A 24,243-nucleotide genomic window follows, 5' to 3' on the forward strand; every position below is an offset into this window, starting at 1 on the left:
CTCAATGTCCTGGGGAAGATCCCGTCTGGTCCCGGAGACTTATCCACCTTTATATTCTTCAAAAGCCTTAAAACTACACCTTTTGTAATCTCTATATTCCCCATATTTACCCAATTTGCTTTTTTTATCCCACATCTCCCAATATCCTTCTCCTTAATGAATACCGAAGAAAAGAAACTGTTCAATATCTCCCCCATTTCTCTAGGTTCCACACACAGTTTTCCACTCTGATTTTCTAAGGGACCAATTTTGTCTCTAGCTTTCCTCTTACCATTAACATATTTGTAGAACTCTTTTGGATTAGTTTTCACCCTGCTTGCCATAGTTTTCTCGTACCTTCTTTTAGCTTTCCTAATTCCTCTCTTAAGATTCCTCTTACATTCAATGTATCTTTCAAACATCTCCTTAACTCCATGCTTCTTATATCTAATGTACGCCTCCCTTTTTCTTCGAACCAAATTTCCAATATTCCTTGAAAACCACGGCTCTCTCAAACCTTTTGCCCCTCCTTTTAACCTAACAGGAACATAAAGCTTTTGCACTCTCAAAATCTGATCTTTAAAAGACTTCCATCTCTCTACTACATCCTGCCCATAAAACAAATTGTCCCAATGCACACCCTGCAAGTCCTTTCGCATCTCCTCAAATCTAGCTTTTCCCCAATCAAAAACCTCAATCCTTGGCCCTGATTTCTCTCTTTCCATAATGACATTGAAGCTGATGGCATTATGATCACTGGACCCGAAGTGCTCGCCAACACTAACCTCCGTCACTTGACCCATCCCATTTGCCAACAGTAGATCTAACACTGCTCCTTCTCTGGTCGGCACCTCTACATATTGTTGTAAAAAACTATCTTGCACACATTTCACAAACTCTAACCCATCCAGTCCTTTCACAGAATGTGTTTCCCAATCTATATGTGGAAAATTAAAATCTCCCATAATTACAACCCTGTGCTTATCACAAATATCTACTATCTCCCTACAGATTTGCTCCTCTAGGTCTCGGTCCCCTCCGGGTGGTCTATAATACACCCCTACAAGTGTAACCTCTCCTTTCCTACTCCTCAGTTCCACCCAAATAGCCTCCGTGGATGTGCCCTCTAATCTATCCTTCCTAGGCACCGCTGTAATATTTTCCCTGACAAGCAATGCAACCCCGCCTCCTCTTGCCCCTCCGACTCTATCACACCTAAAACAACGAAACCCAGGGATATTCAGTTGCCAATCACATCCCTCCTGCAACCATGTCTCACTAATCGCTACCACATCATACTTCCAAGTATCAATCCACACCTTCAGCTCATCCACCTTTTTTACAATACTCCTGGCATTAAAATATATGAATTTCAGGGATTTCCCATTTTTTAATCCCTGTTTTCCCTCATCTTTAAGAACAACATTATTTACTTTTCCTGACAATTGCCCTTCATCTTCTTCCAGAGCATTTCTCTTCTCTATCACCTGCCCATCCATATTCAAATACTTACTACAAACTTTCATTGTTTTCATTCTAACCTTCTCCTCACTGCTCTGTACTATTTTGTTCCCTCCCCCCAACCATTCTAGTTTAAAGGATCCTGAGTAGCCCTAGCAAATACCTCTGCCAGGATTCTGGTCCCCCTGGGATTTAAGTGTAACCCGTCCTTACTGTACAGGTCACATCTCCCCCAAAAAAGGTCCCAGTTATCCAGAAACTTAAAACCCTGCCCCTTACTCCACCCCTTCAGCCACGTGTTAATCCTCCACCTCATTCTATTTCTATTCACACTGTCACGTGGCACAGGGAGTAATCCAGAGATTACCCCCTTTGCGGTCCTTCTTTTTAACTCCCTACCTAACTGCCTGTACTCACTTTTTAGGACCTCTTCTCTAATTCTCCCTATGTCATTGGTACCTACATGTACCACGACCTCTGGCTCCTGTCCCTCCCACTTTAGGATATCCGGGACACGAGCAGCAACATCCCGGACCCTGGCACCAGGGAGGCAAACCACCATCCGGTTCTCCTTGCTGCGTCCGCAGAATCCCCTATCCGTCCTCTTAACTATGGAGTCTCCTACCACAATTGCCCTCCTCTTCCTTTCCCTCCCTTTCTGAGCTAATTCTAGGAATTAACTCTTCCTTTCCAGACTTAATATAATTCTTGTTAGGTAGAGAGTCAAAAAGGACCGCAAAGGGAGTAATCTCAGGATTATTGTCTGTGCCATGCGACAGTAAGAGCAGGAATAGAATGAGATGGAGGATGAACGCGTGGCTGAAGGGGTGGAGCAAAGGGCAGGGATTCAAGTTTGTGGATCACTGGGACCATTTTTGGGGTAGGTGTGACCTGTACAAAAAGGACGGGTTGCATTTGAACCCCAGGGGACCAGGATTCTGGCGGGGACATTTGCTAGGGTTACTCAGGAGACTTTAAACGAGAATGGCTGGGGGGAGGGAACCAAATGAAGAACAGCAAGGAGAAGGTTAGAGTGCAATCAGAGAAAGCTTGTAGACAGTGTTTGAAGGGGGAAAGGCAGGTGATAGAAAAGGGGGATGTTCTATACGAAGATGGACAGAGGTCGATTGCAAAAGATCATAAGAGAGGTGTTGGTAAAGATAGGGGCCTACAGGAAGTAAAAAGTGGGAAATCTCTAAAATGCATATATTTTAATGCAAGGAGCATTGTAGGGAAGGTGGATGAGCTGAAGGTATGGATTGATACTTGGAAGTATGACGTGGTAGCGATTAGTGAAACATGGTTACAGGAGGGATGTGACTGGCAGCTAAACATTCCTGGATTTAGTTGCTTTAGGTGTGATAGAACCAGGGAGGCAAGAGGGGGTGGGGTTGCACTACTTGTTAGAGAAAATATTACAGCGGTGCTTAGGTGTGATAGAATAGAAGGCTCGTCCAGGGAGCCTATTTGGGTGGAATTTGAGGAATGGGAAAGTTACAATTATAGGGATGTATTCGAGACCACCGAATGGGGAATGCAAATTAGAGGAACAAATTAGTAGGGAGATAGCAAATTTTTGTAATAAGCACAGGGTAGTGATTGTGGGGGATTTTAATTTTCCGAATATTGATTGGGAAACCCATTCCGTGAAAGGGCTGGATGGGTTGGAGTTTGTAAAATGTGTGCACGATAGCTTTTACATCAATACGTGGTGGTATTGATCGAGAGGGAGCTGTGTTGGATTTACTGTTGGGGAATGAGATGGGTCAGGTGACAGAGGTATGTGTGGGGGAGCACTTCGAGTCCAGTGATCATGGTGCCATTAACGTCAAGGTAATTATGGAAAAGGATAGGTCTGGGCCCAGAGTTGAGGTTTTTGAGTGGGGGAAAAGCTAGGTTTGAGGAGATGCGAAAGGATTTACAAGGGGTGGATTGGGACAACATGAGGGGAAATTTCTTCACGCAAAGGGTGGTTGGGATGTGGAATAAGCTTCCGGCGGAGGTGGTTGAAGCAGGGACGTTATTTACATTTAAGGAAAGACTGGATAATTACATGGAGGGGAGAGGATTGGAGGGGTATGGACCAGGTGCTGGTCAGTGGGACTAGGAGGGTGGGGATTTGTTCCAGCATGGACTGGCAGGGCCAAACTGGCCTGTTCTGTGCTGTATATGGTTATATGGTTAGACTCAGAGAAATTTCCGTTCTCCTAGTTTATCTAATTCCATCCTGGTCCAATCCGGGATTTTCTCCCACCTGATAGGAATCTGATAAGTATCTTAACTGCACTGCTCTGTAGTAATTTTTGAAGTTTGGTAACTGCAGCCCTCCTTGTTTGTATCTCCCTGTTAATTTTTCTAACGCTATTCTCTATTTTATTCTGCTTCCCCCTTCCAAACAAAATTCCTTATTACTTTCCTCAATCCTATTAAAAAAAATCTGTCAAGGGAATCGGTAACGTTTGGAACAAGTATTGTACCCTTGGAAATACATTAATCTTAATGCAGTTCACCCTCCCTATTATAGTTAGTGGCTGCTCTTTCCAATTCTCTAAATCTTCCTGTATTTTTTATAATTAATGGTTGATAGTTTAATTTATACAAATGATTTAATTTATTGTCTAACCTAATACCAAGGTAATGATTCACCTGTGCTTGCCTTTTAAAAGGGGATTCTTTTAAATTCTGTATAATAAACTTTATTCATTGACATCACTTCGCTTTTGTTAACGTTAACCTTGTATCCTGCTATTTCTCCATATTCTTTCAGCTTCATATATAGCCTTTTTATTGATTTCTCTGGTTCTGATAAATACACTATGATGTCATCTGCGAATAGGCTTTCTCTTTTATTTTTATTCCTTTTATTTTAGTTTCCTTCCTTATCAGCTCTGCCAGTGGTTCTCTAGCCAAGGCGAACAGTGAGGGGGACAATGGACATCCCTGTCTAGTTGGCCTACTCGATCTGAAGTGTTCGGACACATATCCATTTACTACTACCCTTGCTAACAGTCCATTTTGTAGTGCTCTAATCCAGCCAATAAACTCTTCTGGTAGTTTAAATGTCTGTAGCACTTTAAACAAATAGCCTTCGACAGGGTAGAACGGAACTTTCTCGGAGTCTAACCATATAACCACATACAGCACAGAAGAGGCCAGTTTGGCCCTACTAGTCCATGCCGGAACAAATCCCCACCCTCCTAGTCCCACTGACCAGCACCTGGTCCATACCCCTCCAATCCTCGCCCCTCCATGTAATTATCCAGTCTTTCCTTAAATATAAATAACGTCCCAGCTTCAACCACCTCCGCCGGAAGCCTATTCCACATCCCAACCACCTTTTCTGTAAAGAAATTTCCCCTCATGTTCCCCTTATAATTTTCCCCCTTCAATCTCAAACCATGGCCTCTGGTTTGAATATCCCCCACTCTTAATTGAAAAAGCCTATCCACTTTATAAATGGGATGAGAAATTGAAGCAGCTCAACAATTCACCAGGACTACACCATATACTGAAAAAAGATAAACTATCAAATACCAAAAATGTTATTGACCCATTAATCCCTTTCACAATAGACAACTTATTTTTTTAAGGAATGGGCTAAAAAAGGAATTAAGAGATTAGAAAACTGCTTTTTGGGAAATAATTTATTAACATTTGAACAATTAAAAGACAAATACGGAATAACACATAGTATAAACAAAAATAGTATAAACATAGTATAAACATAGTATAAACAAAAAAAATTACCAAAAAAAAAAGTCTCGTAAACTTCTACAGGTGGACTGTGGAGAGCATTCTGGCTGGTTGCATCACTGCCTGGCACAGAGGCACCAACTCTCTGGATAAGAATAAACTCCAGAGGGTTGTTAACTCGGCCTGTGACATCACGGGCACCAGATTTCACCCCATCGACGATATCTATACGAGATGGTGTCTTTAAAAAATGCAGCCTCTATCCTCAAAGACCCCACCACCCAGGCCATGCCCTCTTCACTCTGCTACCATCAGGAAAAAAAGTACAGGAACCTAAAGACGAGAACTCAACTGCACAAGGACAGCTTCTTCCCCGCTGCCATCAGATTCCTGAATAATCAATGAACCAAAGACACCACCTTACTTTTTGTGCTTTTTTTTAAATAATAAAAGTAATGTTGTAAGATAGTTATAAATATGAATGGTTGATGATCGATGCTGCAATAAATTCTGATTCTGAAGTTAGAAAAGGCGTGTAAACTGGGCAATGTTACTATGGTCATGGGGAACTTCAATATATAGACAAAATGGGAAAACCATATCGACACTGGATCCCAAGAAAAAGTATTTTAGAGCAGCTCGTGGTCAAGCCCATAAAAAGAAAAAGCAATTCTGAATTAAGTGCTGTACAATGAACTAGATTTAATTTGTGAGTTTAAGGAATCCTTACCATGTTGCTGGCTCTAGAAGGGGATGTCAAGAGAGTGGGTCTGGACTGTGCAACCCCCTTCACTTACCTAAAATCCATTCACTCACTTGCTGTTCCTTTCTGAGGTGTGGGGTATAAACCCCACAAACTGACTGAAAGGAACCATTACCATCCTACAGGATGGATAGCCAGGAGAATAAGAAGGAGGTAGTGATCAGAATAGGATATAATTCACTCTGCAGTTTGAGATATAGATTAAAACAGATAATGTCAGTGTTCCAGGTGGCATGGACTGTTACAGCTCCAGCGATCAGAACAAAGGTTTGAATCCCATGTTGTCTGTAAGGAGTTTGTATGTTCTCCCATGTCTATGCGGGTTTCCCCCCAGGGGTTCTGGTTTTCTCCCGCACTCCAAAACAGGGGTTGTATGTTAATTGGGTGTGATTTGGTGGCACGGGATCGTAGGCCGAAGGGATCTGTTACCATGCTAAATTTAAATTTACAATGGAGTATAGGTAACTACAGATGCATGAGGGAGGAGTTGGCCAAAGTTGATTGAAAAGGGTAAAACATGAAAGTCTGCAGACGCTGCGATTGAAATAAAAATAATGCTGGAAAAACTCAGCAGGTCAAACAGTGTACTTAATATTAAAAAAAAGATAGAGATACAAAACCAACATTTCAAGCTTCAGCCCTTCATCAAGGGAGGGAGGCAAAAGACAGAAAACTATACAATTAGCCTGACTTCAGTGTCAATTATTAAATACACAACTCCAATAATCAAAATTGCTGGGACTGGGCCTATGTCGGATAAATGCTTTCCTTCCCCCCCCCCCCCCCCCCCCCCACTGCCCAGTAGCAACAGCAAATCAATTGTATCATGTTTAAGCAACAACAAACAACAAAGGAAGGTTTTTTTTAAGCATTAAAATAATGTTTAATTTTCACAAAAAAAACTGGCCACCGCCAATCACCGAGATGAACCCAACCACTGCTGCCAATCACTAAGACCTCCTAATCACTGCTGCCGATCCCCGATACAAACCCACCTGCTGCCGATCCCCACGGAAGCTTCCTGGGCCAGTAGAACACTTACTGGCAAGTCCGTGGGCTCCTCTCTCCCCGGTCCCAACTCAGAATCCTCCCCTAGGCCTACCAGACACTGAGGAAGTAGGCCGAGGGAAGTATTTGGAGTTGGTGTCAATATCCAGTGTGCTAGGGAGGAGGGAAGGGGATGGGGGAGAGAGGAAGGGAATGCCACTGAGCCCAAGGTCCCTGCTCCTGCCTGGGAAGCTGCTCTCCTTGATGCCAGGACAAGGGATTCTTCCAACCATTTGCAGCTGGGAGACAGTGGCATGCAGTTTGAAAGGGAGAGTTGGAGAGAAAAGTCAATAGGGGAAGGTAAAGAAGAATTGGAAAGAAAGAGGGGAGGGAGTTACCTGAAACGAGGACAACCGTCATTCTAACTTCAAGTCAAGTGAATTATTTTTCTCAACCTGCAAGGTCAGTTTGGCTCTGAAAATTTTTTTTGGATAAAATGAGGATTTCTGATTATTTTTGTTTGAGGTTTCTGGGTACTTGAAAATACAAGACAAAATAGGACAAAGGCAGTGTGGTTTCCTTCAGAGGACATCTTGTTTATCAAATCTATTGGAACTTTTTGATGAATTAATGGGGACAGGAAAAGGAGAGTCAGTGGATTATTTTTATTTGGATTTTCAGATCTTCAACAAAGCACCAAAATTCCAAGTATCGTCAGTGTATATACCACCCTCTTTTCTGAGGGCCGCACACAAGGCTGCTAAATAAGATCTTAATATGATTAACACAAGCCACATTAATTTATTAATATTTGAAAGTAATGAGTTGAGACAACAGTGACTCAGCAATTCTAGTTCAACAACACAATAAAATCTTATCAATCTTACTAAAAATATAATAATGCTGAGTCATTGCACATGACTGAGTAAATAAAAGCATACTATCAGATCGTTTTGGAGATTACACAATAGGGCCCTGAAGCAGCACTAAACAAAGTGGCACGTCATTTACTAAAACCCCAGAATTACACGCATCTAACCTTGTTCTTTACTTGTCTGAAAAGTCCATTCTAAACTCAGGTCAAACAGATCAGATTCACACCCATACCTCCAAATTCTTGAAGATAAAACAACTCTGGATTGTACTGAGAATAAATAATTGTTTGACAAATTAAAATCCTTTTTCTACAAAAGGTGGGCAACAAGATTCACTTTTAATCAGTACCTTAATTCAGTTTATTTTATTACTTTGGATCTTCAAAACCCATTACTTTGAGCTCCTAAAAAACTGTCCTCAGCCTTTCACATTCATCCAAAGGCACAGGGTCAAAAGAAATGGAACTAGAAGTCAATGAGATCACAGCCCATCTTTTACCCCAGCACCATTTTGCTGTACAAATTCCCCCACCCAAGTCTCTTGATGTCTCTTACATATAAAAATGAAATTGATCATACTTATAAATTTTACTTTACACAGCTCTCTCAGGTAGTGAATTCTATCCTCTGTGAAAAAGTTTTTTCTCTTCACTGCCATGAATGGGCAACACTGACCCTTATCTGCAAAAATCTGTAAAAAACACAAAATGCTGGAGAAACTCAGCAGGTCAAACAGTGTCCTTTATGTAGCAACGGTAAAAATGGCATGCGAACCAATGAATAGGGTGGGGGTGGCAAAGGCAGGAGATGATAGGTGGAAAAAGGAGGGACAGCAACAATGAGAGATGGCTGTGTGGGTAAGGGAGGAGGGGAGAACTGGGAAGACAGGAAGGGGGGAAGGGGAAGGAGGTTTAGTCAAAAGCAGAAAATGTGTCTGGTGGTGGGATCCTGTAGTAAGTGCCAGAAATTCCAGGATTTCTCTTTGTGGCCTTCTCTACGTCGGAGAGTCCAGTCACAGATTGGGAGATCGTTTCACTGAGCACCTCTGCTTCTTCCTCTACAGTAACAGAGACCTCCAAGTAGCCAACTATTTCAATTCTGACTCATGTCTGTCCTTGGCCTTGTGTACTATCCCACCCAGACCACTTGCAGATTGGAGGAATTACACCTTATTTTCCACCTGGACAGATGGCATTAACATCAACTTTTCTTCTTTCTACTAAACCTGCTCGCCTTTTCTTGCCCTCCCCCTTTCCTGTCTTTCCAGTTTTCCCCTCTCTTCCCCCCTTACCCACCCAGCCATCCCTCCTCCCTCTCATTGCTGTTGTCCCTCCCTCCTTTCAACCTATCATTTCCTGCCTTTGCCACCCTTCCCCCACCCTACTCTTTTGTTCAGATGCCGGCTGAGATTTTCTCATACCTTGATTAGGGGCTCAAACCTGAAACATCAGTTCTGTATTTTACATAAAGGACACTGTTTGACCTGCTGAGCTTCTCCAGCATTTTGTGTTTTTACAGACTCTGACCCTTGGTTTAAAAGGGCATCGATCATCCCAGTGCCCAAGAAGAGCAGTGTGAGTTCCCTCAATGACAACCACCCAGTTGCACTAACATCTAATGTGATGAGGATCATGGTCAGAATTAACACGGACCTAAGCAAAGATCTGGACCTGCTCCAATTCACCTATCGTCACAATCGTTTCACAGCAGATGCAATATCACTGACTCTCCCCTCTGCTCTGGATCACCTCAAAAACAGCAACTCATACTTATGGCTGCTCTTCATTGACTACAATTCGGCCTTCAATCCAATTATTCCCTCAGTGCTGGTCAAGAAGCTATAACCTCTAGGCCTCTGTACCCCACTCTGCAACTGGATCTTTGACTTTCTCATCAGAAGACCTCAGTACGAATTGGAAACAACATGTCCTCACTGATTATCAACACAGGCACACACCAAGGAAGTGCGCTTAGCCCACTGCTCTACTCATTCTACACCCCTGACTGTGTGGCCAGGCACAATTCCAATGCTGTCTACAGGTTTGCCAATGATACCACCGTCGTCGGCAGAATCACAAACGGGAATGAGGAAGCGAACAGGAGGGAGATAAATCAACTCGTTGAATAGTGTAATGACTCAACGTCTGCAAAACCAAGAAGATGATTTGGACTTCAGAAGGAAGTCAGGGGAACATGGCTCAGTCCTCAGTAGTTGAAAGGGTCAAGAACTTCAAATTCCTGGGTGTCAACATCTCCGAGAATCTGTCCTGGAGCCTCCACATTGATGCAAATCAAAAAGAAGGTTCACCAGTGGCTATACTTTTGTGAAGTGTTTGAGATTTGGGATGTCACCAAAGACTCTCAAAAACTTCTATAGGTGGACCGTGGAGAGCATTCTGGCTGGTTGCATCACTGCCTGGCATGGAGGCCCAACTCTCAGGAGAAGTATAAATTCCAGAGAGTTGTTAACTTGGCCTGTGACATCACAGACACTAGACCTCACTCCATCGAGAAAATCTACATGAGGCACTGTCTGAAGAAAGTAGCCTCTCTCTTCAAGGACCCCCACCACCCAGACCATGCCCTCTTCACTCTGCTACCATCAGGAAAAAGGTACAGGAGCCCGAAGACGAGCACACAATGGCACAAGGACAGCTTTTTCCTCTCTGCTATCAGATTCCTGAATAATCAATGAACCACAGACACTGCCTGACTTTGACCTGTTCTTGCACGATCTTTATTTATTGTTGTAAGGTGGTTTCTATAAATATTTGCCCTGTGATGCCGCTGTAAGACAGCGACTTTTGTGACATGTTCACGATAATCGATTCTGATGATGGTTAGCCTTTATTGATAAGGTGAAGAAGTGGAATGTTAACAAGAGGGAGTTGGATTAAAACCTGAAACGCTCGTAGCTTCAACCCATGAGATGTTGCAGACCAAATGAATTCCCAACCACCCATCAGCAACTTATTTTGTGTGAATCTGTGAAGAATTTTGTTGAGTTTAATGATGAACATGTAATATACCTTTAGTTCCATATTGAGAGATATTATCACAACCTACCTTCTGGTCAGTACTGTCCAATGACCACCACCAGAGAGGACTTCTCCACGACACAAATGCCAGATTCTCTGCTGCAAATCCCAGTGCCCAGAAAAGTAGAAGAATGGTACCATGACCACGTGTTCTGTCCTGCACCATCACTCTCTTGCGCTCCAGGCGTAGTAACAAGATGGTACACGCCCATGCCACTAGTGATAGGCAGGAGTACAAAATCATGTATCCATAAATTGTACCCAAGCCAAAGATTTGCCAAAGGATGTAGATTCCAAATTGCAGCAGCAGAATTATTGTCAGGAACAACTGAAGGTGGAATAAACGAGACTGCGGTACATACTTTGGCTCCATGTTAGTGCCGTACATATTGTAGCAAGCACACTGCAGTGCACCAAAGAGGAAGGCAATGCTCAGAAGTACCGTTGAGACAAAAGTGAAATAGAAACATGGAAATAGTCCTCCTTGAATCCATACTTCTGACAAGGATGTATTGCCTTCACAATAACCTTCAAAAGCAACCATTGTTTCAAACAGGCAGCTGTGAAATAAAAAAAACAAATTCAGAATTCACAATATTAACAACTATTGTTATACCAGCCAAAAAACATTTATGCATGTAATGCAACAAGCATGCATCAGGAACCTATTTTGCATGCTATAATTTTTTTTTTTAAACAATAAACTATTTCTCCGCAACATGATTAATCACAGAGCACTGTTTGTGGCACGTGTCTAAAATATCAAAGTAATCAGATTCAAGAACAGAAGAAAGAGATCAGTTGGCACCTAAAATCCTGCTTCATTGTTCAAGATTATGAATGAGCTTTTCTTTTTTTCTGGACAAATTCTTTGGCTTGGCTTCGCGGACGAAGATTTATGGAGGGGGTAAAAAGTCCACGTCAGCTGCAGGCTCGTTTGTGGCTGACAAGTCCGATGCGGGACAGGCAGACACGATTGCAGCGGTTGCAGGGGAAAATTGGTGGGTTGGGGTTGGGTGTTGGGTTTTTCCTCCTTTGCCTTTTGTCAGTGAGGTGGGCTCTGCGGTCTTCTTCAAAGGAGGTTGCTGCCCGCCAAACTGTGAGGCGCCAAGATGCACGGTTTGAGGCCTTATCAGCCCACTGGCGGTGGTCAATGTGGCAGGCACCAAGAGATTTCTTTAGGCAGTCCTTGTACCTTTTCTTTGGTGCACCTCTGTCACGGTGGCCAGTGGAGAGCTCGCCATATAACACGATCTTGGGAAGGCGATGGTCCTCCATTCTGGAGACGTGACCCACCCAGCGCAGCTGGATCTTCAGCAGCGTGGACTCGATGCTGTCGACCTCTGCCATCTCGAGTACTTCGACGTTAGGGATGTAAGCGCTCCAATGGATGTTGAGGATGGAGCGGAGACAACGCTGGTGGAAGCGTTCTAGGAGCCGTAGGTGGTGCCGGTAGAGGACCCATGAATCGGAGCCGAACAGGAGTGTGGGTATGACAACGGCTCTGTATACGCTTATCTTTGTGAGGTTTTTCAGTTGGTTGTTTTTCCAGACTCTTTTGCGTAGTCTTCCAAAGGCGCTATTTGCCTTGGCGAGTCTGTTGTCTATCTCATTGTCGATCCTTGCATCTGATGAAATGGTGCAGCCGAGATAGGTAAACTGGTTGACCGTTTTGAGTTTTGTGTGCCCGATGGAGATGTGGGGGGGCTGGTAATCATGGTGGGGAGCTGGCTGATGGAGGACCTCAGTTTTCTTCAGGCTGACTTCCAGGCCAAACATTTTGGCAGTTTCCGCAAAGCAGGACGTCAAGCGCTGAAGAGCTGGCTCTGAATGGGCAACAAATTATATAACCTTGTTCCCCCAAACAAAAATGAGCCTTAGTGATACATTCATTGAATTAACATTTACTACCAGTTTGTCATATTCATTGGACCCAGCACTGATTCCTGAGGCATACCACAAGTCACAGACATCCAATCAATGAGGCAATCATCTACTACCACCCTCTGGCTTCTCCCCCAAAGCCTATGTCTAATGCTATTTGCCATATAATTCTTAATACCGAGTGACTGAAACTTCTTTATAATAGGATGATAAATTAATTCTTATAACACAATACTAAAATTAGCTTGACACTAAATCTGTTTCTGTGGCACAATGGCTCATCTTATAGAGAGTTATCACAAACTGGACTCAAAGTCTAATGCTTCATGCAACTGCAGGAGATTCTTCTGGGTTTTCTAGTTTCTCCCCACATCACAGGTTGGAGGGTGAAATGGCTGCGGTAAATTACCCTTAGTGAGTTGGTGAATGGTAGAATCTGGAGGGAGTGATGGGAAGTCAGTATAAAATGGGATTATCTTAAATGGGATCTTCACAGTCAACAATGATGCACTGAGGAGAATGAATTGCTTACAAGAACAGTACAGGAAAGGAACAGACCCTTCTGCCTACGACGTCTGCGGTGAACACGATGCCAAATTAAACAATCTATTCTGCCTGCACGTGATCCATTTCTATCCATCTTTACAATAGAGAAAAGTGCTGGGGGAACTCAGCAGGCCACAACTTATCAATGGAAAGCAATGGGGGTGGGGAAGGGGAAGGGGGTGGAAGAAGAGAGCAATGATAGAAGGGGTGGGGGAGTCTCCAACCCCAGATAGCATCAATATCAATCTCTGGTTTCCAGTAACCCCTCCTCACGTTCTTTTGCTTTACCTCATCCCTGTCTTTTCCTTCCCCTACCCATCACACTCACATTTCATCCTCCAGCTCTCCACCCCCTTCCTTTCTCCCATCAGGATGCATCATTGTCAACTCTCCACCACATCCCTCTATCACCTCTCTACTCCTTTCTCTTTTTCCTCCACCCACCTGAATCTGCCTATCACTTGCCAGCCCATATTCCCTCACCGTCCCTCCACCCACCTTATTTTTGCCTGATCTTTGGCATACCTGGGGGTCAGGCCTGAAATGTCAACTGTTCTCCATGAATGCTGCCTGACCTACTAAGTTCCTCCAAGACTGGTGTACCCTACTGCTACCCAAGCACTGCAACCTCCTTGTTTACCTCCCTCCATAGTTGATGTGTCAATAACCAGATAACGTTTACAGCACGGAAACAGGCCACGTCGGCCCTTCAAGTCCGTACCGGTTCACTTGAACAACTCCACCAGTCTCTTAGAATACATTTCAACATCTTACCCCCTACTGATGTCAGGCTTACTAGGCTAAAATTTCCCGGGTTATTCTTTCTCTTAAATGTTACGATCATATCTGCTTCCACTAGAATCCCTATCAACCTGTTACAGACACTCTTAATAAAAATTTGCTCCCGACACCTCCTTTACCCACCCCCCTCCCACGCGCCATGTAAAATACAATTCCTCTAGTATTCAACATTTTTACCCTGATAAAAGGATTCTGACCGTCTCCCCCATCCATACCTCATAATTTTATAAACCTATGAGTTATAACATATATAACAACAATTACAGCACGGAAACAGGCCATTCGGCCCTTCTAGTCCACACCGAACCAAACACCCCTCTCTAGTCCCACCTCCCTGCACAATGCCCATCACCCTCCATCTTCTTCTCATCCATAGACCTGTCCAACCTTTTCTTAAATAATACAATCGACTCCGCCGCCACTATTTCTCCCGGAAGCTCATTCCACACGGCTACCACTCTCTGAGTCAAGAAGTTCCCCCTCGTGTCTCCCATCAATCCCTGGCACTTCAAAACAAAACTCTATTGTACCCTCCTTTTGGTGAAACTAATTCTAGCAGCATCCTGGAAATCTTTTCTGTACCCTTTCTAAAGGCTTCACGTCCTTCCAGTTTTGCAGGTCTCAGAATTGCACACAATCTCCAAATGCAGCCTTATCAGTTTCACACAGCTGTAACAGAACTTTGTTACCCTTTGCCCTACCATCTCCTCTTTCAAGGAGCTATGAAATTGGAACTCCACATCACTATTGAGGATACTGCTGATCAACGGCCTCCCAAAATGCAATGTCACAGTTGCTGCGCTTCAGCTGCCATTTCTCTGCCCATGTCTGTCAATGATCTCTATCCAGCTGTGATTCCACACCTCTAATCTTTGTGTCATCTGCAAACTTTCTAACACTTCTAGTTTTTCCATCGAGCCCTATTGATATATCAAATATCAAAACATCGAGCTCATTAGGAAACCTTTTCCCAATTTGTGTTGGTCAGTCGAAATAAATAGGTCCTAGAGATTAGTACACAAGATTTACACGTGATTTCATTTTTTTTCTATTAAAAGATAATGATTATCAGAGGGACTGAAAATTAATATACTAGTGTTATTGCATTTTGATTCTACTTCTAAAACAATGGACATGCATGGGGGGGGGGGGGGGGGGGGTAACAGTAAGAGTCTCCAATCAGCATTGACCTCAACAGTTGGGTGGTTAATTGGAAGTCAAGGGCACTGCCAAGGTGCTGGAAAAAGAGGATTACAGCCATGGACCCGAGATCACACACAGACAGGGGACTGCAGATACTGAAGCTCCAGCACCATCCTGGAGGAAGTCAGCGTGTCCTCCGGCACCAGTGGGAGAAAGAGAGCAGGCAACGCTCTCAGTCGCCTTGAACCCGTCTCAGTGCACCATTCTTTCCAGCCTCCCCCTTGACCGGCTGAGCTTTCCCAGCAGATTCTGTCTAGACCCAAAAGGAGCAAGGCATGATTGTCAACGCTCTCGCACTTGGAGTCACGTCCCCTCGTCCTGAGTCGAACACTCTGCCACCATTTGCCCCACGGGCTTCGACAAAACCGAATGGGGTCGCTCAGTTAAACTCCGCCTTTGAGTGGGGAGATCCCTGGAAAGAAGGGGGGGGGGGGGGGAGGCGCACACACGCGTTTCGCTCACTCGCCTGGGAAAGGGCTCGGTCCTCTCGATCGACTTCAGCCGCTTCCCCGTCCAGCGGCCGCCGGGTCACTCGTCCAGTCGCTCTTCGAGACGGGCTCCGTCTCCCGTGTCACCGGCCGTATCTTGCGCGGTTCTCGTCGCGCCACGGAATGAAGCTTCCGACCGGAAACGTGCGGCGAATGGAGCCTGAGCGCGATCGATCCGACTCGACCGGCTGAATCGTGCTTGTCCTGCCACCAAGGCTCTCCTTGGTCCAGGGCGTTCAGTGTGGCCAACGACGGGCCGCGGGATTGTGTCCTGCAGGGGCCACCACGGCTACAAACCCCATCACTCGTGCAGCTGGCTTCGCGGTCCACTCGCAAATCCGACTGCAGCGGGGAAGAAGCTGCTTTGGGTCCGACCCCAGCCGTTGGGGCTGTTACCCATCTCGGAATCCACCGTGGAAAAAAAATCACAAAGCTTCAAATGAGCAAAACGAGGTCCATTCGAAAGATAACTTTCTAATGGGACGAACCCACGATGCTACTCGACCCTGAGCGTGATTCATCGTCATTTATTTTGTGCAAGGTGTTGCTTATTACAATTGATTCCACTTAAATGATCTCGTCTTGATGAAGAGGTTGACCCATTAGGTGACAAGTGTCAACTTTTTGAAGTTTCACTCATCCATCTTTTGGGTGTGCCCCAATTTCCATTTTGAAAAGACATTTTCCAAACTTTGTCAAGGATTTTTAAGATCAAAATATAACCATGCCAGTTAATTGCTTGCTTTGGATTTTCACATGAGCCCGATATACCTCTGTCTGCAACTCAGGAGTATAATGTGCGTCGAAAGTACCTTGTTGATCCAAACCAAGGCTTTTATGAACGAAAAGACTGGAGCATATCACAAGTAGGTCGACCAGTCCAGAATGACCTGCTCTGGCTAGGAGCAATCCTTTAAGACCCGCCAGTAGATGCGGCCACACTCTCAGCCAATCACAGTCATCCTACACGACCATCTGTACAGAGGTACATGTACACATGGGTGATAGAATCTGTAGTATCACATTCACCCCTTCTTTGAGAACCGACCCCAGGGTGAATGGAGGTTAGGGGCTGTACCGGTCAGGGGGTCTGACCATCCGGCGTGACCGCCGCGGCGCCGGGATTGGGGTCGCCGGAGTCGTGTCGCCGGCAGGCCTGTAGGGTGCGGCCACTGCTTCGCTCAATTCCCCAACGCCGTTGTCCACAGTCTGGCCTGAGCTGGTGGGGAGGTGCTGGTCCCTCTGTTCAAGCGCATGACCTGCGGGAGAAGGAATAGGGGGAGGTTGGGTTAAAGGCACTGCTGCGTCCGATCCGTCTCGGGCTAGGTCCCTTACCGAGACTGTGTCCTCCCGTCCGTCTGGGTACTCAACGTAGGCATAATGCGGGTTCGCATGGAGCAGAGTCACTCGGTCAACCAAGGGGTCATTCTTAGAGGGCCGGACGCGGCGTCATAAAAGGACTGGACCAGGAACCATGAGCCATGCTGGTATGGTTGTACCCGACTCAGATTTCCTCGGGAAAGAGAACATCCCTTCATGGGGGGTGGCAGTGGTCACGTTGCATAGGAGGGAGCGGATGGAGTGTAGGGCACTAGTGAGCACATCCTACCAGCGAGAGGTGGGGAGACCTTTGGACCGGAGGGCAAGCGTAACCGCTTTCCAGACGGTGGCATTCTCTCTATAGCTGGTGGTCCTGCTTGAAGCAATACCACGCTCCAGAAGGTACTGCCGCAGCTCCGCGCTCATAAACGAGGATCCCCCTGTCACTGTGGACGTAACCGGGGTACCCGAAGATGGCAAAGATGCTGTGCAGGGCCTCTATAACTGAGGAGGCAGTCATGTCATGCACAGCGAATGGGAAGCGGGAGTACTCGTCGATGGCCATAAGAATGTAGGTGTTACGGTTGAGGCCGCTTGAAGTCTACGCTGAGACGCTCAAAGGGGCGGGTGGCTTTAATGATGTGGGTGTTCTCCGGACGGAAGTGGGGCTTGCACTCAGCGCACACTGGGCAGGCCCGGGTTATGGAGCGAATCTCACCCGTGTAGGGCAGGTTGCAAGATTTGACAAAGTGCGCGAACCTAGTGACCCCTGGATGACAGAGCTCCTCGTGGAGTTTCTGTAGCCTGTCCAGTTGCTTGTTGGCGCAAGTCCCCCTGGAGAGCGCATCTGGCAGGTCATTGAGTTTACCAGGCTGATATAGTATGTCATAATTAAAGGTGGAGAGCTTGATTCTCCACCTGGCGATTTTGTCATTCTTGATCTTACCTCGCTGGGAATTGCTAAACATGAAGGAGACCACGCGTTGGTCAGTCAGCAGCGTAAAGCGCCTGCCAGTGAGGTAGTGTCTCCAACGACGTACTGCCTCGACTATGGCCTGGGCCTCCTTTCGACAGAGGAGTGTTGGCTCTCAGGACCCTGGAGGGTTCTGGAGAAGAAGGCTACTGGCCGGCCAGCCTGGTTCAAAGTGGCAGCCAGTACAAAGTCAGACGCATCGCTTTCGACTTGGAATGGAATGGACTCATCGATGGTGTGCAGCGTTGCAGCAGCGATGTCCGATTTGATGCAGTCGAAGGCTGCTTTGGCTTCGGTTGACAGGGAGAAGGAGGTGGTCTTGATGAGTGGGCGTGCCTTGTCGGCATAGTGTGGAACCCATTGGGCATAGTAAGAGAAAAAAAAACCCAGGCAGCGTTTGAGTGCCTTCTGGGTGTGGGCAAGTCCATGAGAGGACACATGCAGTCAGGGTCCAGCATGACCACCCCGTTCTCCACTTTTTACCTTATTATGATATTTTGAGATTTTTTTGTTTGTTTGTTCGGCTGGGGAGGAAGAGATTTGTTCTAGGTTCTATTAGTCATCAGCCATTGGTGGGTGATCCACACCCAAATTTTGTTTAGGGATTACTACCTTTTGGTAGTTTTTTTTTGGGGGGGGTGGGGGGGGTTTGTTAATTATTTTTTTTATTTTCATTTTATCTAGCTTTTATTTTGTGATTTTTTTTCTCCTATTGGAGGGCCTATATACGATGATTTGAGTTTTTATATAAAGATATTGGTCTTTAGTAATATTAGTAGATATGTTAAAGTTGAGGTTTGCTACTTTTAATGTTCGAGGTTTATACAGTTTGATTAAGCGTTACGATGAGGGACAGCTATGGTATTGATAAGAATTCTTTGTTTTTTTATTTTTAAATTTGATCTTTGGTAAAATGTGTGCTTGGTAGCGATATGATTTTGCCTGAAATGACTAAACTTGAGATTTTTCTTATGAAGATACCAGAGAAGGGTTATATTTCATTTATGTATTAAATGTTATAGGAGGGTATGGATAAAAAGGGTTGGGATAAATCCAAATCTGTATAAGATTAAAATACCTTTAGATCTGATAGTTTCTTTATTGGGCAGTTTGCAACCTCTGATAGGTTTGGGATTAGATAAATTTAAATTTGCTTTTGTATATTTAGCATTATTTGTAGAGAAAAAATGTATTGTTAGTATGTGGAAAGATACAAATATGATTGATATTAATAGATGGCATAATGAGAGGACATACTTTTTAATAATGGAAAAAAATGATATATGTTTTGTGTGTGTGATAGTACAGATCTATCACCAATGTACATAGTGTATATAGTTACTGTATCTAGACTGTGCTTACAGCGATTGGCTGAGAGCTTAGCCACGTCTACTGTCTGGGCCTTAAAGGGTTGTGTCCCTAGCCAGGTCGGATCATTCCGGACTGGTCGGTCACCTGTGAAGAGCTCCGGTCTTTTGCTAATAAAAGCCTTGGTTTGGATCAACAAGTCTTTGGTTCTTTCGACGAGATATACAGTGTGATAACTATAGCTTTTTTATTAGTAAGTGGTTGTTATATTCAGAATATTTACATTTTGATTTATGTTGATTAGATTTTAATATGTCTGTTTAATTTTTCCTTACTATTTTTTCTTATGACTCTCCTTAGGAGAGCTGGCTGAATGGGGGGAGGGGGGGGGGGTTCTCTCTTTTTTCATTTTTTTCTTTTTTTTCTATAAAATATAACGTTCATGTTTTTGGTTTATTGTTGTATATGTTATTTACTATCTGTATTTTGAACGAATAAATAAAGTTTAAAAAAAAAACAATGTAGGCTTGGTCCTGTGGGTCGCCGGGGCCAAATGGAGACCTGCTTTGTGGGCTCAGTCCTGTAGGCCTCTGGGGTTGAGGTGGAGAACAGCTACAGAGGCTCAATCCTGTAAGCCCCTGGGACTCGGGTGGGAGTTTGCGATATAGGCTTGGTCCTGTAGATCGCATAGGTCACCAGGGTCAAAGTGGGAGATTGCGACAGAGGCACGGTCCTGTTGGTCGCCAGGGCCTAGCGGAGACTTGTGTCAGGGTGGGAGTCCAGTCCTGTAAGCCACTGGGATCGAGGTGGAGAACCATATCGGACACTCAGTCCTGTAGGCCGCTGGGGACAGGGTGGGAGTTCATGATGGAGGCTCGTTCCTGTAGGTCACCAAGGCCAAGGTGGGAGATCACGATGGAGGCTCAGTCCTGTTGGTTCCCAGGGACAAGGTGGAGACCTGCATCCAAAGCTTGGTGCTGTAGATCGCCCATTTCAGGGTGAAAGTTCATGTCAGAGGCTCAGTCCTGTAGGCTGCTGAGGCCAGAGTATGAGATTGTGATGGAGGCTGGCTCCTATAGGTTGCCAGTGCCAAGATAGTGTCCTGCATCAGGAGCTCAGTCCTTAGGCCTCTAGGGCCAATGAGGAAGATCATGACAGAGGCAAGGATACTTAGATAGCTGGGGGCGAGGTGGAGAGGCAGCGTCTCCAGAGAGGCAAGCTTCTGATTCTTGATGGACACCAGGTGAGCGTAGAACAGACAGTTGAATGCATGAATCTGATGGAGGATGAAGTGTAGGAGAGGTCTGTGGCAGGTCGTGGTAAGGAGCTGTGGTAATGAGAGTGAGGGTCTGCTGGTACATGTGCATTGAGCTGAAGATGGTCCATAGGATATGGCGAGACAGCAGGAGTCAAAGCAGTGCAGGTACATGAAATGCTCGTGGGGGCCAAACCGGAGCTGGAATCCACTGGGAACTAGATAGCGGTGGAGGCAAGTAGCCAGGAAGAACACATGGCTGTGGAAGTGAGTCTGGGCGAGTAATCGACGTAGCAACAAGGAGTGCAAAGTGAGAAGAGATTGCCACAGAACTCCCTTTGAAGAGAGAACTTCCTCAGGGTAGATATGCCTTGAATAAATTTTGCAGATATATGTACACTGTGTGTGTGTGTGCGTGTGCGTGTGTGTGCGTGTGTGTGTGTGTGTGTGTGTGTTTGTGTGTGTGAGTGATGCATATATACGGTGTGTATGTTTATACATGGTGTGTGTGTACATATATAGGTGTGTGCGCACATGTACATACATATATATGGTGTGTGTGTCTATATGTGGTGTGTATGTATAGGATCGACAATGAGATAGACAACAGACTCGCCAAGGCAAATAGCGCCTTTGGAAGACTACACAAAAGAGTCTGGAAAAACAACCAACTGAAAAACCTCACAAAGATAAGCGTATACAGAGCCGTTGTCATACCCACACTCCTGTTCGGCTCCGAATCATGGGTCCTCTACCGGCACCACCTACGGCTCCTAGAACGCTTCCACCAGCGTTGTCTCCGCTCCATCCTCAACATCCATTGGAGCGCTCACACCCCTAACGTCGAGGTACTCGAGATGGCAGAGGTCGACAGCATCGAGTCCACGCTGCTGAAGATCCAGCTGCGCTGGATGGGTCACGTCTCCAGAATGGAGGACCATCGCCTTCCCAAGATCGTATTATATGGCGAGCTCTCCACTGGCCACCGTGACAGAGGTGCACCAAAGAAAAGGTACAAGGACTGCCTAAAGAAATCTCTTGGTGCCTGCCACATTGACCACCGCCAGTGGGCTGATAACGCCTCAAACCGTGCATCTTGGCGCCTCACAGTTTGGCGGGCAGCAGCCTCCTTTGAAGAAGACCGCAGAGCCCACCTCACTGACAAAAGGCAAAGGAGGAAAAACCCAACACCCAACCCCAACCAACCAATTTTCCCTTGCAACCGCTGCAATCGTGTCTGCCTGTCCCGCATCGGACTGGTCAGCCACAAACGAGCCTGCAGCTGACGTGGACTTTTTACCCCCTCCATAAATCTTCGTCCGCGAAGCCAAGCCAAAGAAGATGTATATGGATGTGTGTTTATGTATATGGGTGTGTGTTTATGTATATGGGTGTGTGTTTATGTATATGGGTGTGTGTTTATGTATATGGGGTTGTGTTTATGTATATGGGGTTGTGTTTATGTATATGGGTGTGTGTTTATGTATATGGGGTTGTGTTTATGTATATGGGGTTGTGTTTATGTATATGGGGTTGTGTTTATGTATATGGGGTTGTGTTTATGTATATGGGGTGTGTGTTTATGTATATGGGTGTGTGTTTATGTATATGGGTGTGTGTTTATGTATATGGGGTTGTGTTTATGTATATGGGGTGTGTGTTTATGTATATCGGGTGTGTGTTTATGTATATGGGTTTGTGTTTATGTATATGGGGTTGTGTTTATGTATATGGGGTGTGTGTTTATGTATATGGGTGTGTGTTTATGTATATGGGTGTGTGTTTATGTATATGGGGTTGTGTTTATGTATATGGGGTTGTGTTTATGTATATGGGGTTGTGTTTATGTATATGGGGTGTGTGTTTATGTATATGGGTGTGTGTTTATGTATATGGGGTGTGTGTTTATGTATATGGGGTGTGTGTTTATGTATATGGGTGTGTGTTTATGTATATGGGGTTGTGTTTATGTATATGGGGTTTTATGTATATGGGGTGTGTGTTTATGTATATGGGTGTGTGTTTATGTATATGGGGTGTGTGTTTATGTATATGGGTGTGTGTTTATGTATATGGGTGTGTGTTTATGTATATGGGGTGTGTTTATGTATATGGGGTGTGTGTTTATGTATATGGGGTGTGTGTTTATGTATATGGGTGTGTGTTTATGTATATGGGGTGTGTGTTTATGTATATGGGTGTGTGTTTATGTATATGGGTGTGTGTTTATGTATATGGGGTGTGTTTATGTATATGGGGTGTGTGTTTATGTATATGGGTGTGTGTTTATGTATATGGGTGTGTGTTTATGTATATGGGGTTGTGTTTATGTATATGGGGTTGTGTTTATGTATATGGGGTGTGTGTTTATGTATATGGGTGTGTGTTTATGTATATGGGTGTGTGTTTATGTATATGGGGTTGTGTTTATGTATATGGGGTTGTGTTTATGTATATGGGGTTGTGTTTATGTATATGGGGTTGTGTTTATGTATATGGGGTTGTGTTTATGTATATGGGGTTGTGTTTATGTATATGGGGTGTGTGTTTATGTATATGGGTGTGTGTTTATGTATATGGGTGTGTGTTTATGTATATGGGGTGTGTTTATGTATATGGGGTGTGTGTTTATGTATATGGGGTGTGTGTTTATGTATATGGGGTTGTGTTTATGTATATGGGGTGTGTGTTTATGTATATGGGTGTGTGTTTATGTATATGGGTGTGTGTTTATGTATATGGGGTGTGTTTATGTATATGGGGTGTGTGTTTATGTATATGGGTGTGTGTTTATGTATATGGGTGTGTGTTTATGTATATGGGGTTGTGTTTATGTATATGGGGTGTGTGTTTATGTATATGGGGTGTGTTTATGTATATGGGGTTGTGTTTATGTATATGGGGTGTGTGTTTATGTATATGGGGTGTGTTTATGTATATGGGGTTGTGTTTATGTATATGGGTGTGTGTTTATGTATATGGGGTTGTGTTTATGTATATGGGGTGTGTGTTTATGTATATGGGGTTGTGTTTATGTATATGGGTGTGTGTTTATGTATATGGGGTTGTGTTTATGTATATGGGGTTGTGTTTATGTATATGGGGTTGTGTTTATGTATATGGGGTGTGTGTTTATGTATATGGGTGTGTGTTTATGTATATGGGGTGTGTGTTTATGTATATGGGGTGTGTGTTTATGTATATGGGTGTGTGTTTATGTATATGGGGTTGTGTTTATGTATATGGGGTTGTGTTTATGTATATGGGGTGTGTGTTTATGTATATGGGTGTGTGTTTATGTATATGGGGTGTGTGTTTATGTATATGGGTGTGTGTTTATGTATATGGGTGTGTGTTTATGTATATGGGGTGTGTTTATGTATATGGGGTGTGTGTTTATGTATATGGGGTGTGTGTTTATGTATATGGGTGTGTGTTTATGTATATGGGGTGTGTGTTTATGTATATGGGTGTGTGTTTATGTATATGGGTGTGTGTTTATGTATATGGGGTGTGTTTATGTATATGGGGTGTGTGTTTATGTATATGGGGTGTGTGTTTATGTATATGGGTGTGTGTTTATGTATATGGGGTGTGTGTTTATGTATATGGGTGTGTGTTTATGTATATGGGTGTGTGTTTATGTATATGGGGTGTGTTTATGTATAT

At 44.5% G+C, this 24,243-nt stretch overlaps 1 protein-coding gene across 4 annotated transcripts in view; it reads right to left on the reverse strand.

Annotated features, from left to right (window-relative positions):
• The window catches only part of LOC138762296 (ATP-binding cassette sub-family B member 6-like), a 220,139-nt gene that overhangs the window by 195,502 nt on the left and 394 nt on the right, over positions 1 to 24,243 (reverse strand). For 3 of the 4 annotated variants that reach the window (XM_069936030.1, XM_069936028.1, XM_069936027.1), the window contains exon 2: positions 10,825 to 11,356. In XM_069936030.1, the coding sequence (XP_069792131.1) occupies positions 10,825 to 11,356 (532 nt within the window). Of the gene's footprint in view, positions 1 to 10,824; positions 11,357 to 15,696; positions 16,978 to 24,243 lie in introns of all 4 variants that reach the window. The other variant, XM_069936029.1, reaches the window with a different exon arrangement.

This window comes from Narcine bancroftii, chromosome 4, assembly GCF_036971445.1.
Source record: "Narcine bancroftii isolate sNarBan1 chromosome 4, sNarBan1.hap1, whole genome shotgun sequence".
In the NCBI taxonomy this organism is placed as follows: domain Eukaryota; kingdom Metazoa; phylum Chordata; class Chondrichthyes; order Torpediniformes; family Narcinidae; genus Narcine; species Narcine bancroftii.